General features: G+C 41.0%; 1 protein-coding gene across 1 annotated transcript in view; it reads left to right on the top strand.

Annotated features, from left to right (window-relative positions):
* DESI1 (desumoylating isopeptidase 1) overlaps nucleotides 1-20,049 on the top strand; it is a 65,262-nt gene that overhangs the window by 23,027 nt on the left and 22,186 nt on the right. Inside the window, exon 5 of the mRNA XM_089687720.1 lies at nucleotides 12,837-12,959. Within this exon, the coding sequence (XP_089543846.1) occupies nucleotides 12,837-12,959 (123 nt within the window). The remainder of the gene's footprint in view (nucleotides 1-12,836; nucleotides 12,960-20,049) is intronic.

Consider the following 20,049-nt stretch of genomic DNA (forward strand, 5'->3'; position numbering starts at 1 on the left):
TTACATTTTTTTAACAAGTTCTAGGAAGAACCTGTGAATTGTGTGAAAAGGAACCAAGAATTCTGGCTCCTTATGAATATTCAAAATAATTATATGCAATATTTACTATTTACATAACTAATATGTATAGATTATTTGTTTGTGAACATTTTTCACTTATCCAGGTCATGGTATATCTGGTGTTAATCAATCACATTTAACTGAACCAATTGTGTAATGCTGAAGATTTTTTGTAACTTTTCCAAGCCACTTCAGTTAAAATTAGTGTCCCTAAATACCCCAGCAGTTATATCCAGTTAGCATCAACACCTTGATCCAATTACCATGGAAAGGCAGATTGTCTAAGCACACCTCTGGGTTATTTTAAAGAAAAGTGCTTTAGTTGCTGTACCCTAGCTGAGAGATGTCCCCTTATTTTTGTCTCCATGTGACACTTTCTAACCAAAGCAAGAACGACGGGAAAGCATTTTCAAAAGCAGGTCTGAATGGTTGCAGTGGCAGCCTCCATATTTCTCTCAGCCTTCCCTTTTATTTTAAGCTGTCCAAAACATTACATGGCGGTAAGTCTTGCATGTGCCACTGAATAATCTCTCTACGTGCATTAGTTTATTAAAGTGTAAGCTCAGCAAAAACTTTTTTTTTTTCTCAGTTTGGAATAGTGCAGGAAAGGGTTCAAATCTGTCTGTTTTGCACTGCTTTTTCTCTAGTCTTGTTGGAGAGCTTTACCCACAATTTCTGTGCCAGTAACCGATGAAATGGAAAATTGTATACTCACCTTTCTGTCATTTTTCCTTCCTGCTGCATCTCTCCATGGTAGCATACAGTGACTGTGGCTTCTCCCCCTCAAACCTATAGGACTGACTATCTATAAATTTGAGGTGGTTAGTGTCCTATGCCATTCTCACTAGCTATCAGATGCACCAGCAAAGGAAAATTACTGAACATTGAGTATTTCAGTTGTCTGTTTATCTGGTGCATCATGGCAGTATACAGTGGTAAAAAAACACAGTCCAGGGAGGGAATAATGCAACAAATCAATTTTATTGTGACATAACAAAGTTGCGGAATGCTCCACTATTGATCTTCCAAATTTGACTGGATTCTTTCCGTAGTGCGTAATAAAAGTGCTTTTTGATGACCAAGTTGCTGCCTTGCAGATGGTTTCTGGGGATACCCTGTTACTTTTCAATATGCTGCCCAAGTTGTTTCTACAGATGTGATGGCGTGTGCCTTCAACTCTTCTAAAACTTGCAGGCCTTGAGCTTTTTGAATTGATTTACTAGCCAAGAAGCCAGTGTGAGTGCTGAAGCCAGATGAACTCTTTTTGCTCAATGAGGAGTACAAACATTCCTTCTGACTTTCTGAAAGAAGTGTTGACTGCTAGAAAAGCACTTAATATGTTACCTAAATGTAATGGATGCAGGTCTCTTTTGGTGTCAGGGAAGGAGAGTAATACAACATCCTGGCTCCATTGAAAGGAGGAAGCAACTTTTGTGATAAACTGTAACAAGGGTTTTAGGACCATCCTGTCATTCAGGAACACCACATAAGGCTCCTGATGGCTGAAGGCTTGAATTTCAGAGACTCTTAGCTGATGTTATGGCTACAAGAAGAATAGCCTTTAGGGTTAAATGCCAGAGTGAGCTTGTATCTGCTGCATTAATTAGGGGACCTGACTTCTAGTACAACTGAAAGAAGCCATTTTTGGTGGCTTCATTTTAATGGAAGCTGTTAAGAACTGTAATACTAAGAGCTCCATTGCCCAACTTGGTGTTGGTAAGGGTAGAAATTGAAGATACTTGGGGATTTGGTGTGCTGAAGCTTAAACCTTTATCCAGGCCTGACTGCAACTAAGATGGGTTCAGGGACATGGGATCCCAGTTGTTCCCACATTAATTCCAAACTTTAAAATTAGTTTTGTTTGTGGATGATTTCCTCGCTTTTTTTAGTGTAAAAACTCATTTCTGTGAGCGTCCCAACTTCAGGAGCATTTGCCTCTCCATCTCCATGCCATTAAATTAAGTCTCTCTTGGACTGCAGTTACCAAACCATAGTTTCCTCAGCCTATAAGGGATTATTGCTACTACTATAAGCTCCTGTGACTTCAACTTGGAGAGGAACTTGGCGATCAAGGAAGTTGAATGGAATATGTAACCCAGTCGGAAATTCCAAACATGGTGGAAAAAGTCTACCCCCTCCAATAATGGGTATGGTGCTCTGATCAGGAATAAGGAACATTTTGTGTTCTGTGAAGTAACCACTAAGTCGATGGGGCACACCCCAGATGGATGAAAAACTTGCTGGTTTAGTGACTACTCGTTGGAGATAAAGAATTGACTCAGTGTAGCTACTATCTAAATCTGGGTTGGAGGGAGATAGATTGCTCTGATGTTGAGAAGATGTCCCTTGGCCTGCATAATCGGCTACCTTCCTCATCAAGGTTCGACTACTGGTGTCACTTTGCCCTTTCACATAGGCCCATGAGACTTGATTGTCCATGCACAACAATACTCTGGACCCCTGGATCAGTGGGACAAGGGCTAGATTTGCTCTGGGCATTTCAGCCTATTGAACCTGTCCCATACAGATTAATGGGGCCACACTGCAACAGAGTGCATTGCATGTAGTTGCAGTACAGTGGTGCTGCATTTAAAGGTTTAAAACAAGCAGTGAGGAGGTGCCTCCTCACTGCCTGTCTAATGCCTCTGAAAAGCAATCAAAGCATTGATTGCTTTTCAGAAGAGGGGCAGTCATTGTTGCTATTGTGAACAAGCCTTAAGAAAGCCGTCCACCTAGCTTAGGAAAGCAGTTCTTATCATTCTGGATTAGGGGTCAGGATTAAAAGTAATGTACAGACATACATGCACACAATCATACATGCATACATATTGTACATAAATACACATAAACTCACGTGCATTTACATGAATACATACAGCCTTTTTTTTTTTTTTTTTTAAATACAGATTTTCTGTAACTTTTACCCACACTGCCAGGTGAACTGTTAGCATAGTACTGCACTGTAAGGGGGAGGCAGAGCAGTCTAGGAGAAGCTTCCCTTGTCCTTTGCTCTACACACTACTGTTCCCTGATCGAGCTTCCGCTGTTCCAATATACAATTCAGAAGTTTGGAGCTCTACAGGTCTTCGTTTACAGGGCTGAGACTGGCGGAGCTTCAAACTATACATCAGCACAGTGGGAACTCGATCAGGGGAACAGCAGCCTTTCTCAACCAGGATGCCATGGCCCCCCTGACTTACTCATACAGTATCCCAGGGTGCCACAGCACCCTGATTCAGAAAGGTTGCGTGCTTGTACTATCAAAATAAATGTGGTAGAATCCTCAAAATACCCCACATAACCCCACAATTCCAAATAGAAACAACTCTCCACCCCAGAAAGTTATAAACATCAAAATATTTTTCTCTAAAAAGAATCATCCAACCCACCACTAGTGAAAAGATCCCCTGTTCAAAAAATATATTAACACGTGCTTTTCAAATAATACGTGTCCAAACACATATAATCATACACACTATATCCAAAAGTGTCCAGTGTCTTATAGTCCAAAAAACATAAAAATGAATACGTCCCACTTGAAATCACTTAGTACTGTTGAAGATCCTCAAAGGCCAGCTTCCACAGAGACCCTCAAAGAAATCAAAAACTCAACATAGTGCATTACCTTAATAACCTAATATATAACACTCCACACGTGTATTCAAACTATATAAGTGCAAAAAAACCGTGAAAAAAGAAATAACCACTGCAACTTGTGCCAAAACAGTGATGTGTTCCACTCGGTGTAATCACTTCAATAGTGTATCACTTCTAATGCTTCTGGCATATATACCCTTACCAGAAAAAAATATCAAAACCGCTGTAAGGTACAGTATGGAGAAGTCCACAACACTACTCAGCCTCCTTGTCTCCACTCCTGACTTTATAGTAGTATTCTCATCCCCTCATGGTATCACCAGTCAGTTCCCCGGTCATTCGGATCCATGCAGGGTGTATATGAGGCAGTAATAGTGTAAGACCGTAACATACCAGGAAATAAGCTTTAATGAATCTGATTACATGTATACAATAAAATTAGCGCAATTTGGAAAAGACCCCACAATCTGGGGATTACCAAGCAGCTTCTGGGTGGATATCCATGCGATTCCCAACTCCAAGATGGCCGCCGTATCACTTCCGGTTCCTGCTCCGTACGTCCAACGTCACTTCCCCTGACACGTTTCGTCACATCCGGGACTTAATCTTAAACATGTAAGCAGATTCATTAAAGCTTATTTCCTGGTATGTTACGGTCTTACACTATTACTGTCTCATATACACCCTGCATGGATCCGAATGACCGGGGAACTGGCTGGTGATACCATGAGGGGATGAGAATACTACTATAAAGTCAGGAGTGGAGACAAGGAGGCTGAGTAGTGTTGTGGACTTCTCCATACTGTACCTTACAGCGGTTTTGATATTTTTTTCTGGTAAGGGTATATATGCCAGAAGCATTAGAAGTGATACACTATTGAAGTGATTACACTGAGTGGAACACATCACTGTTTTGGCACAAGTTGCAGTGGTTATTTCTTTTTTCACGGTTTTTTTGCACTTATATAGTTTAAATACACGTGTGGAGTGTTATATTAGTTTATTAAGGTAATGCACTATGTTGAGTTTTTGATTTCTTTGAGGGTCTCTGTGGAAGCTGGCCTTTGGGGATCTTCAACAGTACTAAGAAGTGATTTCAAGTGGGACGTATTCATTTTTATGTTTTTTGGACTATAAGACACTGGACACTTTTGGATATAGTGTGTATGATTATATGTGTTTGGACACTTATTATTTGAAAAGCACGTGTTAATATATTTTTTGAACAGGGGATCTTTTCACTAGTGGTGGGTTGGATGATTCTTTTTAGAGAAAAATATTTTGATGCTTGTACTATCAGTTAGAGGGATTTCATCTTTCACAATTATACAAAAACATGCTTGTTCAATTTTTTTTTCAAATTCTGCACTAGCCTGAAGTCACGCATTTTCTTCCCCAGAAGAAATAGCATGGAGAAGAACCCCTCGCTTTTCTGTTGCTTTGGTACTAGTGAAATCACACTCTTCTGTACCCGTTCTTGAATGTACTGCAGAAGAATGTTTCGCTTTTCTAAATCTGTCAAAATCTTCATTTCTATAAAGTGATCTACTGGAGGTGTGTATTTGAGTTTCAAACAATGACCCTCTGAGATTGTTGGAATTTCTCAGGAGTCTTTTACCTTCTCTGCTCAGGCAGTGTAAAAGATTTATTCTGGCTCTTACAGAAGCTGTCTGGGCTGGAACACCTTCAAAAAGATTTATGTTGAGCCAAATGATTAGGAGTTTTGTTTTTTGGTAATCTCCATAGCTCATATTTAGTTAGGTTGAAAAGACACTGGTCCAGCTAGTTCAGCCAATAAGGGGGAAAAAAGTAACAGAAAACCCCCATATACACAATCTTATACCCACAGTTGATCCAGAGGAAGACAAAAAACAAAACTCCAGCAAAGTATGATCCAGTTTGCTCCAGTGGTGGAGCTCCAACAGTTTGTACGGTCTCCCTTTTTATATTGTAAAGCGCTGTGAGGTTAGAATACAGTACAATTTAAGAGGGTCATGAGGTCCTGCTCAAACGAGTTTACAGTCTGATAGGGTGGGGAAAGTGGTACAAAAGGTAATAACTGAGGAATGAGCTGATGGTAGAATTAAAAGTTCAGCTATTAAGTAGCGGTAGGATAGATTTCCCTACAGAGATGAGTTTTCAGAGATCACCTAAAGATGGCCAGAGTAGGAGACAGCCAGACAGATTGAAGTAGAGCATTCCAGAGAGTGGGTGGGGCTCTGGAGAAGTCCCGGAGATGAGCATGGAAGGAAGGAAGAAACAAGACCGATAAAGAGCAGGAGGTCTTGGGAGGAGGGGAGAGGATGATTTGGGTGGTATTTTGAGACAAGTTTGGTGATATAGCTTGGGGCAGAGTTGTGAATGGCTTTATATGTTGTTGTTAGTACTGGGCAATCGGAAGCCAGTGCGGAATTGGCAGAGAGAGATGGCAGACACTGAACATTCATTGTAGACTGGAGGGGGAATAGCCTACGTAGCGTTAGGCCTGTGATAAGGGATTTGCAGTAGTCAAGGCGAGGTATAACAAGGGAATTAATGAGGAGATTGATGGTTTCATTAGTTAAAAAAGGGTGAATTTTAGAGATGTTACAGAGGTGAAGTCTACAAACTTTTAATAGTGATTGGATTTGGGGCTGAAAGGAAAGGTCAATCTAGGATTACACCTAGTACCCTGGCGTGAGGGGAGGGACTGATAGTTGTATTATTGATCTTTGTGGACAAGTCAGGGAGGAGGGCATGGGTTGGGAGGGCATATTACAAGCTCTGCTTTAGAAAGATTCAGGCTGAGAAAGTGGTGTGACATTCATGTTTGTATGTCAGTAATGCAAGAGGGGACTGAGAGAGGTGAGGAGTAGTAGTTGTGAGGGAACAAGATCCAAGGAACAGTTGGTTAATTGGGCATCTGAGAAAAGTTTGGTAACCTCTTCAGTAGTAGCCGGGTCAAAAGAGGAAAGTTTTGAATGTACTGTTAGGGTATATTAAGTGGGGACAATTTCTGTACAGTGGAAATGTCCTCACAAATTTAATCAATCTTGTTTTTGAAGTGATTGGAAATCTCCTGGACAGTGAGTAAGTTAGTGAGTGGAGGTGGTGGGGGACACAGTAGAGCAATAAGTTAGAGAAGAGCTGACAAAAAGTGGATGACAAGGTTTAAACAAAAATTACAAAGTAGGTTTGTTTGGCAGCGTGGAGGCAGGAATTGTATTTTAGGAGGGCAGCTTTGTATAGGATAAAGCCTTGCAGGAATTTAGTTTTACGCCACAGTAACTCAAGAGTTCAGCTTTTTCTCTTGCGACTTCTGGAGACATCATTTTGCCAAGGTTGTAACTTTGCAGCTTGTCTCTCATGCCTGGGTTTCCAATCCATCAAGATTAAACCTGAATGTCCATGATGACGTTAGAAATGATGGTATCCAGTTCACTTCCAAACAAATGTCCTCAATTATAAAATGTTTTGCAGCAGGTACTCTTACATTTTGGGTCTGCCAACCAGACATTTAAAGTGTTACTAAATTCACAACAGTAAAATCAATCTGTATATGCAGTAGAGCATGCTTGTTATACTCACTGTGAAATCTAATTGGTTAATCCTCCACATTGTGTAAAAAGACTGTTTGAGCCTGTCTTCTCTGATCATCCCCTTCTTCCACAGTCCCCAATCCATCTGCTGGTAGCGGAGACCTAGGAAGCACTCTGCACATGCTCAGGTTAGGGTGTATTGCTAGAGTTTTTTTGAGGTTTTTTTTTTTTTTTGGTTAGGGTTCATGTGATTGGCACATGGTCAGTCAGCACTGTCCAGAAGTCATGCTACCTTATAGTACAGTCAGAAGAGAATGCAAACTCCTCCTACAAGCTTTAAGTAGTGCTCGGCCCGACACTGATAAAAGTCACAAGACTACTATATGCTGATGAGAAAAAAGGTATTTAGAAGGTTATATGTACTAAAACAATTGCATTTCTGTGTACTGTGGGAGGCCAGATATAGTGAATGCAGGGTCATGGGTTTAGTAACACTTAAACCAGATCCTTCTAGTCATCACAGCCAATAGCATGGCCCTAGCAAAATACTTAATGATACCCTCCAATGCTGCTTCTTGAAAATCCCCTGCAAGCTTCAGTTCTTGTAATACAGATATTATCCTTTCTGTCTTGATGCTAGGGCTTATGGCTGGTCTGCATGCTCCTTCTACTGCTATGAATATTCTTTTGAGATCTATATACATTTGACAGTCCAGGACATCATAGAATATAACTGCATCCTCTGTAGGAAGCCTGGCATGCCTTTCAAGTCTTATAAGAGAGGCATTGACAAGAGCTACGGAAATAAAAGGAGTTGTTTTCGATTCTTTCAGAGAATAGAGCTTGTTCACCCTATTATTATTGTCTGGCTGTTTTCTTTCTTTTGTCACTCATCTAATATGAGCTGTTCCAGCTCTTCAATAAATGGAATAGTAAATGTTTTTTAAGTTTTGGGAAATATTTTCTAACTTTGCATGGTGCTTTTTCAGACTCCTCCCAATCTAGATGGCAGTATCTTCTTCGAATTGGTAATTAATACTCAACATCCCATACTGGTTTAAGGAAGAATGTCACTGTGTTGACATACTTGGACTTGACGCAGAGGGCAGTCCTGTAGATGTTTCCTGGATAGACTCTTTTTATGGATTATTTTGTTAGCATTGATGCGTCCATCAGTCAGCTTCCCAATTCCTTGTTGTTTCTGTGTATCATGCATGGTATACTATCTTCCCTGGAAGCGCCATTCTCCACAGACTCAACATTTATCTTTAGGCAGTTGCCTATTCTTTTTTGATGAAGAAGAACTGTGTTACTGTGAAGATGATTTTTGAAGACTTCACAGAGTGATATTGGTGGGTGCCTTCTGCTATAATCTTGTGGGTGTTCTCCACCATGGCTTTCATAATGTTTTTTGCAGTGAGGTGACCATCTCCTTTCATCTCTTGCAGGGCTGCCAGCATAAGCAGATTTTTTTTATATATTTTTCTTTGAAATAAAAGTCCCACTACTTACCTAACCCTGGAGATAAGTAGGAGAGAGAGGTGTTTAAATCTCACTTCATATACTGTAGCTCATTTAGAGGGTGCACAGAGGAAACATCCACCCAGGGGAGGCTGAACCTGGCTGTGACAGAGATGGTAAGTGTTCAGTTTATTATTTATTTATTTCAGGTACTTATATAGCGCCGTCAATTTACGCAGCACTTTACACATATATATTGTACATTCACATCAGTCCCTAATCCTCAAGGGATGTACAATCTAAGATCCCTAACTTACATTCATACATACACATACTAGGGCCAATTTAGACAGGATCCAATTAACCTACCAGCATGTCTTTGGAGTGTGGGAGGAAACCAGAGTACCCGGAGGAAACCCATGCAGGCACAGGGAGAACATGCAAACTCCAGGCAGGTGGTGCTGTGGCTGGGATTCGAACCAACGACCCTAGTACTGCCAGGCAGAAGTGCTAACCATTTAGCCATAATTGGCCAATCATATAGTGAAAACAGAAAAGAAAATTGCATATGATGCTCACCAGGTCAAATTTATAGTTGGCCAGTCCTATGGGGTTGTGTGGGCAGAGACACAACTCATTGTATGCTGCTATTAAAGTGGTTTTAAAACAAAATGAGCTTATCAGTCATTAGATGTGGTGGCTGTATTAGTTTTTTTTTTTAAGTCTTTTTTTCCTCCAGTTTTTCACCTGGTGATTTGGCCAGTAACAAACCTCCTGTGTTGGAGTACCCCCACTCTGGATAAATGAGCACAGGGTCACTTTTGGACAGCAGCACTGTCAGTCTGGGGGGGGGGGGAGTGTTAGATGTACTAGCAGATTTAGACACACTAAGCTGGACACCAGTTCACACTTTATAATCAGTTACAGCAAACAGTTAGTCTTTTCTTTTCTCTTTTTGGATAAAGGTTTTACATAAATAAAAGCTGATCATTGTAAGCACCCCTGTCAGTGGTAAATGTTTTTTTCTTATCCCTTTAATTGCTACATCTAAAAGAGAGCTTGTTCTTTTGAAAAACAACAGATTGACTGGCCAGATAACCTGGTAAAAATAAGGGAAAGCAAGCCAAAGAAAACGAATGCTGCCACCAAATGTAAGAATTTGTTAGCTTTTGTGTTTAATACTGCTTCAAGATGCACCAGGATAAAAACTTACTGAGGTTCTAGCCTTCCGCTTAAGAGCATTTTTCCATGCTGTCTGTCCTTTTGGGGTTTTTCCCCTTCCTTCCTGTCACCAATAAGAGCACTACAAACTGATAGAGCTTCTAACATTTCTGGTGCCCCAACCACGCTCCTAACCAGCCAGCATGCCTCAACGCAGAACTCAGATGCACAGACAAACTGTCCCCGTTGCCCAGCCCTCCTGCAGCCAGGCAATGTTTACATCCATTTTTATTTGAAACTGGGTTCCTGTGTTACAGTGTGCAGGCAGAGCTGCAGTTTCTATAGAGACGGATATGGGAGAGCCATGTTGGCCTGGGCAGAGGAGAGCATATGAGGTCTGTTTGGGAGCATATTAGATAGGAGAGCAGGTGGGAGAACATGTACCTTTTTAATGCAAACATGAACTTTTTTACTGTAAAGGACCATGCTCCTGCAAAAATGTGTTATTCTGATATCTGTTTGTAGCTACAGTTGCAAGAAAAAGTATGTGAACCCCTTGGGATTACGTGGAGTTTTGCATGAATTGGGCATAAAATGTGCTCTGAACGTCATCTAAGTCACAACAATAGAAGAACACAGTCTGCTGAACATAATACTACACAAACATTAGATGTTGCCATGGTTTAATTGCACATAACATGTAAACATTCGCAGTGCAGGGAGGAAAAAGTATGTGAACCTTTGAACTTAATAACTGGTTGACCCTCCTTTGGCAGCAATAACCTCAACCAAACAATTCCTGTAGTTGCAGATCAGACCTGCACAACGATCTGGAGTAATTTTGGACCACTCCTCTTCACAAAACTGTTTCAGTGTAGCGATATTCTTGGGATGTCTGGTGTGAATCGCTCTCTTAAGGTCATGCCACAGCATTTCAATCCGGTTGAGGTCAGGACTCTGACTGGGCCACTCCAGAAGGCGTATTCTGTGCTGTTGCAGCCATTGTTTTGTTGAATTACTTGTATGCTTTGGGTCATTGTCCTGTTGCATCACCCATCCTGTGCGGAGCTTCAGTTGGCGGACAGATGGTCGTACATTTTCCTGCAAAATGTCTTGATAAACTCTGGAATTCATTTTCCCATCAATGACAACAATCCGTCCAGGCCCTGAGGCAGCAAAGCAGCCCCAAACCATGATGCTCCCTCCGCCATGTTTTACAGTGGGGATGAGGTTTTGATGTTGGTGTGCTGTGCCTTTTTTTGTCCACACATAGTGTTGTGTGTTCTTCCCAAACAACTCAATCTTGGTTTCATCTGTCCACAGTATATTTTGCCATTAGTGCTGTGCAACATCCAGGTGCTCTTTTGCAAACTTCAAACGTGCTGCAATATTCTTTTTGGACAGCAATGGCTTCCTCCGTGGTGTCCTCCCATGTACTCCATTCTTGTTTAGTGGTTTCCTTATTGTAGATGTGTCAACAAAAATGTTAGCATGTGCCAGAGATTTCTGTAGGTCTTTAACTGACACTCTGGGATTCCTCTTTACCTCATGCAGCATTCTGCGCTGTGCTCTTGCAGTCATTTTTACAGGACGACCCTGCCTAGGGAGAGTAGCAACAGTGCTAAACTTTCTCCATTTGTAGACCGTCTGTCTAATTGTGGACACATGAACATCAAGGCTTTTGGAGATACTTTTGTAACCCTTTCCAGCTTCATGCAAGTCAACAATTCTTGATCGTAGGTCTTCTGAGAGCTCTTTTCTGCGAGGCATGGTTCACATCAGACAGTGCTTCTTGAAACCAGTAAACCCAAAACAGGCGTGTGTTTTTTAAGGGCAGGACAGCTGTCAGCAACACATCCAATATCATCACACTGATTGGAGTCAAGGTTGGCTCACTCCTGGCTCCAATTAGCTCTGAGAGAAGTCATTAAGCTGGGGCCTCACATACTTTTTCCTCCCTGCACTGTGAATATTTACATGTTATATGCAATTAAACCATGGCAACATCTAACGTTTGTGTAGTATTATGTTCAGCAGACTGTGTTCTTCTATTGTTGTGACTTAGATGAAGTTCAGAACACATTTTATGCCCAATTCATGCAAAACTCCACGTAATCCCAAGGGGTTCACATACTTTTTCTTGCAACTGTAATACATGCAGTGATAGTATTCAATATATACTGTAATTTCCTGTTTTTATTTGCACGTGTTCAAGTTTTTCTACGCATTTCCTGCATACCAAGATGTCCAGCATAAATGATAGTGACAGGGTTTGGGACAAACTATAACACTAGGTCTTAAAGTGTTACTAAATGCACATCAGTTAAATCAGTCTGTATATGCAGTAAAGCATGGTCTTTATACTCACTGTGGAACATAAGGGGTTAATCCTCTGCATTGTGTAAAAAGGCTGTTTGATCCTGACTTCTCTAATTCTCCCCTTTTGCTGTCCCCAATCCATGTGCCATAGTTAGAGCCATAGTGACAGATCTGTGCATGTTTTGTTTGGTGTGTATTGCTAGAGAGGTGTGGTTTGTTTGTTTTTTTGTTTTGTTTTGTTTTTTTTGGAATGGTGCATGTGATCAGCTCTGTCCAGGGGCAGGGGTTATGTAGTCTCATGAGACAGTCAGAGGAGAATGAAAACTCCTCCTACAAGATTAACCAGTGCTTGGCTGGACAGCTATATACTGCTGATGAGAAAAGGTATTTAGCAATTTATATTTACTAAAATAATTGCATTTCCATGTTCTGTTCACTGTGAAAGACTGGATAGAGTGAATGCAGGGTTATGGGTTTAGTAACACTTTTAAGTAGTTGAAGCAAAAACATTCTGAGCCTGTGTAAACAGGCATTTGTTAGTATCAGAACTTGTTCCTCTCCACACCCCCTTCCCCAATATAAATCAATGGTAATGCTAAAAAAAAAAATGTATGTTTTAATAAACATGCATTCATTGTCTTGTTGTTTTTAGTAAAATTTGTTTTGGTGTCTTCCAGACATAGGTCATATTTCATGTGTTTCTTCTTTCTTTCACCACAGTGGGGAGTCCTACAACTTGTTTGATCACAATTGTAATACCTTCTCTAATGAAGTTGCTCAGTTCTTAACCGGGAGGAAAATCCCTTCGTATATAACAGAACTGCCGTCCGAGGTCCTGTCCACGTAAGTGTTTTCTTTGTCCTAGTATATGAAGGCAGACCCTAATATGTATATCTGGTTATTTGATGCTTCATAATAACTATGGTTAGATGACAAGGAATTACTTTCTTAGTTTGTATTTAATTTCTGTTACCTTGGCAATAACTTAAATTTCCAAACTATTTGCCAAGGGGGTCTGCTTTCTTTAAAAAAATGGTGCAAAGTTAAACCTGCCATCTCTAAACCTCATAATTAACAGCTCCTGCACTGTCATGCTTGAGGCACTAGATAAATGAAGGAAGAATGTCCAGGCATCTCTCAGAGTTCAACAAAATCCATACAGCCAGCACTCAACTGCAAAAAAGATATAATCCTATTGCAGAGAAATGTCCTTTCAGATAAATCTTCTATATTTTGTTTGATACCTTCACAAAACCTTTATTGAGTAATAACTTACTGGTACTTACAAACATTTTTTAAATAGTAAAGTAATTCATGAAAAATTGATCCAGTAGTGAATCCTGCCATTTCTGTCCCCAGGAAGCACCTCGCTGTTCCTGTTGAGGATATTTCCTCATTTAGGCAATCTGTGGAATCCTATTTTAGGGGCAGCTTTTGCTGTTGCTGGTCCTGCCTTGCATTTGGCCATTGCTAAAATGTCCATTTTTCAGACTGTTGCTGACTGGACTGGGCAAATGAAAGAATCCTGTTTTTGAGGGCCCTGTTATGCTGGACAATTGCAGATTATGCCCTCAACACTGTTATTTTGTGTTAATTCCTTAGTGAATATAATTCACCAGGTCTCTGGGATGATACTGCTCCTTGTGCATATGCACAGAATTGCCTGGTTAAAGGCTTGAATTGCTTAGCCTGCTTCCAAGAGGCATCTTTCATATATGCCTGTCAATGGGGAATGCCTGTTTGATAAATACCTGGATACATTTTACCAAGGAAGTTCTTCGGAGGAAAGTAGTTTTACTCCACAAAAAAAACAGTCTAAGCCTACTATCGCTGCAGCCTTTTTGTTCCACCCTGGCATCCACCCCAAATTTAAAGGGTGGGTTTACCCTTTTTTCACAAGCCCTGAGTGGCAAAACCCTCCAAGCTTACCCAGAAGCCCTCCTCGCAATGAAGGGGCGCCCTCACTCTCCGGAGGGGGGGACGTGTCTATTGGCCATTTCACCAGTCTGGATTAAGGATGTCCCAGACCTCTGATTTCTTTCTGTAATTTCCAGAAACTTCAGAATAGACTTTCTATGCCTGCCCTCTCCTTATTTCCTACCTTCCAATCTTTCAGCTATATCTCAAAGGCAGGCATATTTGTGAACTGCCCTGCGTTGATATCAGGCACAAGGAATGGTAATCAGTTCATGCAGAAGAAAGGCTTGAAGGGTTTTACTCAAACCTATTTACAGTTCCATAGCTGAATAGGGGCATTGGGCCTAAATTACCTATCCCTAACACGTATCTGTGTGTCCCCAATTTTCATCTTAAGTCCACAAGATTTATCATCACTTTCAGATGAAGGGGATTTCTCTCATCATTTGTCAATATTGTAACTGAATAACTGGATCAAAAGTCTGAAAGGTAGTGCTAGAGGGTTTGTGAACATAGATTTTCACAGGTTGTCAAAATGTGGACAAAGTCATTTCTTTAGCCCAACTGTCCTGTATTCAGCATATTATCACAAAGACGGGGGTTCCCCAGGAGAGGACATTCACCCGAGTTGAGAAATCCAGGGATTTGTGGAGTCCAGGAATTTGTTGAAAATGTAAGGAATATGTTGCCCCCAAAATGCATTGGGTTTCCTTTTGACCTGCTTGTTTTGACCAGCTGAACAAAAAAGACTTTGGACTCCTAAGGATTTTTTATTTGGTGTTCTCTTTGACCTTTTATACCACATACCTGGATGACCTTCTGCTGAAAGAACCTTCAGCCACAATCCTGTCTTGCAACATCCAAAAGACAATCCAGTGCCTTCACAATTGGCTGACCATCCCCATTGCTTGAAGGTCTTGGGACTGATGTTGGACATGGCCTCAGCAAAAAAAATTTTCTTCCTTCGCGAACCAGAGATCCCTCGGCTTGCTTCTGATTGAGGGGTCTGTCCTCATGAAAGCCTCCTTTAGAGGTTGTTCTGTTTGCTCAGTTCCACTCAAGACCTTTGCAAAAGCTCAACATTCTCATAATGTGGGACAAGCAGATTCCTTCTCTGGATCACCAGTACTGCTGTCTAGCCAGGGAAAAATATCCCTGGCACAGTGGTCTTCTTGCTCAGTCCTTTGTCCCTGGAAATCATTCCTTCTCTCTCCTTGGAAGGTCATAATGACCCACGCAAGCCTGAAGAGCTGGGATGGGTTCTAAAAGACACTGGCTATCCAGGGAACCTGGTTGCCTCAGTCGATGCTTCCCATTAACCTTCTGAAAGCCATCATACTTTCTCTTCTACACTGGACCCCTCTCTTACATGGACACACAGTAAGTGTACATTCAGACAATTCGATAACTGTCGTCTACATAAACTATCAAGGGGGTACCAGAAATTGTGTGTGAAGCAAGCCTGATTAGGAACCACTTTCCAACTCTTTCTATTATAGACAGACCAGGAGTAGAAAATTGATAAGCACTCTTCCTGAGATCTTCCTGATGCTGTTAGAAATGGGGAACACCAGATGTGGCCTCCATATTAAAGGGGTCCCTTGGCTTTCACGGTGGATGCCGTGATGATTCCTTGCTCCCAGTTCAGTCTAATGTATGTTTGACTGCTCCACAAGATAGAACAGATCTGAGTGATCCTCAGCTCTCCAAATTGTTCCAGGAGAACTTGGTACATAAACATACAGACTTCTGGCAGACAAGCCTTAACCGCTGCAAAACATCCTGCAACAGGGCCCTCTGTTCCGCTAACTTTAATGGCATAGCTGTTGAAACCCAGCTCCTAGATGATGGAGGTGTGGCTGACTGTCATTCCTACCTTGCTTAAGGAGGAAAAATTACCTCTTGTAGGATCCACCATCACACCTGGAGAGCCTACTGTGACTGGTGCAAAAGCAGGCACTTCAACCCTGAGAATATGGAATATTCTATTTTACACCTTCCTCCAGTCTGGAATGGAACAGCATCTGGCTCTTAGTGCTCTAAAGGAACAGGCTTCTGCCTTGTTTCTTCTGTTCTGTTCCAACCTTTTGCTTCACACCTACTTGTCAAGACCTCTATACAAGGAATTGCATGTATTATTCCCCCATTCTAACCTCCTGTATACCTCTTGTTCCTTGAATTTGGTACGTTTAGTTCTTCAAAAACTTCGCTTTGAACAGATTCTGGATATCTCATTGATAAATGTTATGGGTAAAGTGACCTTTCTGGTGGCCATTACCTCCATCTGCCATGTGTCCAAGTTGACGACTTTCTTGCAAAAATACTTTTCTAATCTAATAAAGGGACCCAGACCCTCCTTCCTCCCCAAGGTTTTCCCTTCCTTTCACCTTACTGAGGACATTGTCTTCTCTTCCCTATGTTTTGCTTAGAGATGTAAAATTTCTGGAAATTTTAAAGCCATGGGGAAAATTGGAAACTTTCAGAAAAATTTGAAAAAAATTCCATGTGGTGTAGTTTTACAAATTGAAAGTCATTTTGGGAATGTGAAATGCAGTGTACAGTATATAAAAGTATTATGCTTGAAATAAAAGTACAGCTTATTCAGCAAATAAACTAAACTTGCTTTTAAAAATCTTTTAACCCCACAACAGTAAAATCATTCTGTATATGCAGGAAAGCATGCTTGTTATACTCGCTGCGGAAATGAAGGGGTTAATCCTGCGCATTGTGTAAAAAGGATGTTTGATCCTGTCTTCACTGATCCTCCCTTTCTTCTACTGTCCCCAATCAATCTGCTGATAGAACAGAGCATTGGGGGCAAGGGGCACATGTTCAGTTTGGTGTTTTGCTAGAGAGGTGTTTTTTTTTTTTTATTTGTTTGTTTTTTGTTGGGAGAGTATATGTATGTGATCAGCACAGGGCCAATCAGTGCTCTCCAGACAGAGAATCAGGGGTAATGCATCCTCATAGGACAATCAGGGGAGAATGAAAACTCCTCCTACAAGCTTTAACCAGTGCTCTGCTGAACATTGATAGAAGTCACAAGACTGCTCTAACTGCTGATGAGAAAATGTATGTAGTAGTTTGTTTACTAAAGTAATTGCATTTGCATGTTCTGTGTACTGTGGAAGAATAGATATAGTGAATGCAGGACCATGGTTTTAGTAACACGTTAAGGACATTTCAATTATACGTGAAAACGGATAACCACCCCCCTTTCCCTCAAAAGCAACAAAAAAAAAATCAAGGAATCATCAGCATAAATAGCAGAAAGTGTTTCTAGACTGAACTCTGGAGGGAAACAATTCTTGCACATTCATTATGGCCCTCATCATTTCATTCTTTAAAGTATTTTTTTAATGTCTTTAGTGCACCTCTGTGTGAAAAGATGTGTTTTGTCATCCTTGTAACATTTGGAAAATAATATTTCTTCTTATAATATTTGCAAATTGCAGCTTTGCTCTTGGCAAAATCACACTGTATAAATGTTTCCAAACAGGAACGGTCATCTACTGCAGAGCTCTCAAAACTGGGGCCAGATGCTTATCTTTATCCTGCCCTTGGGGCACTATTCTTTCCTCTAGTAAAAGGGACTGTCACCTACAATGGACCATTATTCCTCCCACTGACGACAACATTGGGGACTATTCCTCCCACTGACACCAATAATGGGGCACTATTCCTCACACTGAAACCAACAATGGGCCATTATTCCTCCCTCCGACACCAACAATGAGCCATATATCTTCCCACCAACACCATCAATGGGCCATATATCCTCCCACCGATACCACCAATGGGCCATTATTCCTCCCACCGACACCAACAATGAGCCATTATTCCTCCCACCGACACCAACAATGGGCCATTATTCCTCCCACCAACACCAATGATAGGCCATTATTCCTCCCACCATCACTAACGATGGGCCATTATTCCTCCCACCATCACTAACAATGGGGCACTATTCCTCCCACTAACACCAATGATGGGGCACTATTTCCCCCACTGACACCAACAATGGGCCATTATTCTTCCTACTGACACCAACATATGGGCCATTATTCCTCCCACTGTCACCAATGATGGGGCACTATTCCTCCCATTGATGCTAACACTGGGGTACTATTCCTCCCACTGACACCAACAATGGGGCACTGTTCATCTCCCTAATACCAAAGATGGGACGATGTTTTAGTCCTACTAATCCCAAAATATTTTCTACTCCCACTGGCCACAGTCCGGCCCCCCTAAAATCTGAAAGATAGTAAAATGGCCCTTTTTATAGAATGTTTGGAGACCCCTGATCTACTGAATCCCAGCAATCGCCCAACTGTCAAGGTGCAAGACGGAACCCACAAAAAAACTAAACTGGAGCCCTTCCCCTGCAGTGCTCCTAGTAGCAGAAATGCATATTTCTTTTGTTTGAACTGCATTGAGAAGTACAGTGTTTCCCTGTCTTCAGCAGAGAACTTTCAAACGTTTAAAACTTCATGTTATATAGTTTGAATACAATGTCATAGCTATACTATTTGTCATTGTAAAAAAAAAAAACTGATTCCACACCCCCCTTTTTTTCCCCAGTTTTTCCATAAAAAACCCCCAAAAAACGTCATTGGAAAAGAACAGAAAAAAATAATTTTTTTCCCCCCAACTTTTCAGTTCTTTTATTTTTTTTGCAGTCCTTCCCATCTCTAGTCCTGCTCCAAAACAAGCCAAGGAGAGCTGCAACATTTTCCTTCCTCTCTTAAGGCCTCAAAAAGGGGCATCCTGCTTCCTCTTCCACCATTCCAAGGTGACTAAGCTCATTCCCAAAACTTACACCCTCAAGGAACGGGTTCATTTCTTCATTGTGAGGCCTATTCTACCAGATATGTAGGTTTGCATGGCCCCCACTTAGTCTTCTGTTCATATTTTTAAGAGTTTCAAAGTGAATGCTCAGGCATCAGCTGATGCAAGCTTTGGCTGAATGGTGCTTCAAGTTGTCATGTGATTAGGGACCGTTGACCCTTCCTTTTGTGGGCCAGTTTGCAGCTGTTTACCATGTTGTTGCCCACTCAGTTTATTGCTTAGGGACATCTCATAGTCTATAACGTGCTGTCCTGTGCTGTATGATTATATTTTTGTGAATTATGATTTAAGAGTAAATTCCATATTTTGGAGTTCAGTAAAGTCGCTCCCTGTCCTTTGTCTCTCCTTAATGCTTGCTACCCAACTGGAGTCCCATGGAGTGTACAAGAATATTTAAAGTGTACATATAAACTGCTAAATACCTTTTCTCATCAGCAGTATATAGCAGTCTTGTGACTTCTATCACCGTCCAGCCGAGCACTGGTTAAAGCTTGTAGGAGGAGTTTTTATTCTCCTCTGACTGTCCTTCCAATACATTTTTATTGAAAAATCATAATTTTAAATTGTACAAATGCAACCGCTATCATACATACATAAACCATGAAGTAACAATGAACGGTAACCGTCCATTGCAGTTGTACATTGGAACATATATTCATAGGTAGAGACAAGTAATTTGTATGTCAAAGGAGAGATATGGCCAAAGTTAAAAAGACTATAGATAATAAGGAAAGAGCTTTTATTCAATATAAAAATGAAGGAACACTATCATCCTTTAAACATTACAAAGAATATAACAGAATATGCAAAAAGAAAATAAAGGCCGCAAAAATTGAAAATGAACGACAGATTGCAAAAGATGGCAGGACCAAACCCAAAAAATTCTTCAAATATATTATTAGTAAAAAGGTTCGATCCGAGCATGTAGGCCTTTACAAAATAATCTAGAGTGGGTGACTGGGGACAAAGAGAAGGCAAATTTATTTAATACCTTCTTCAGCTCTGTATATACAAAGGAGCATGGGGGGAGCTCTTGTCCATAATGGGCAAGGTATTTGACACAGCTCCAGATGATCCACATTGGCTCACATTTGATATGATCCAAAAATATTTAGACAGTATAAAGGTGAATAAAGCACCTGGACCGGATGGCATACACCCACGG

Source organism: Staurois parvus, unplaced genomic scaffold (genome assembly GCF_062004578.1).
Source record: "Staurois parvus isolate SC_StPar_1 unplaced genomic scaffold, SC_StPar_1.0 ptg000436l, whole genome shotgun sequence".
Taxonomy (NCBI): domain Eukaryota; kingdom Metazoa; phylum Chordata; class Amphibia; order Anura; family Ranidae; genus Staurois; species Staurois parvus.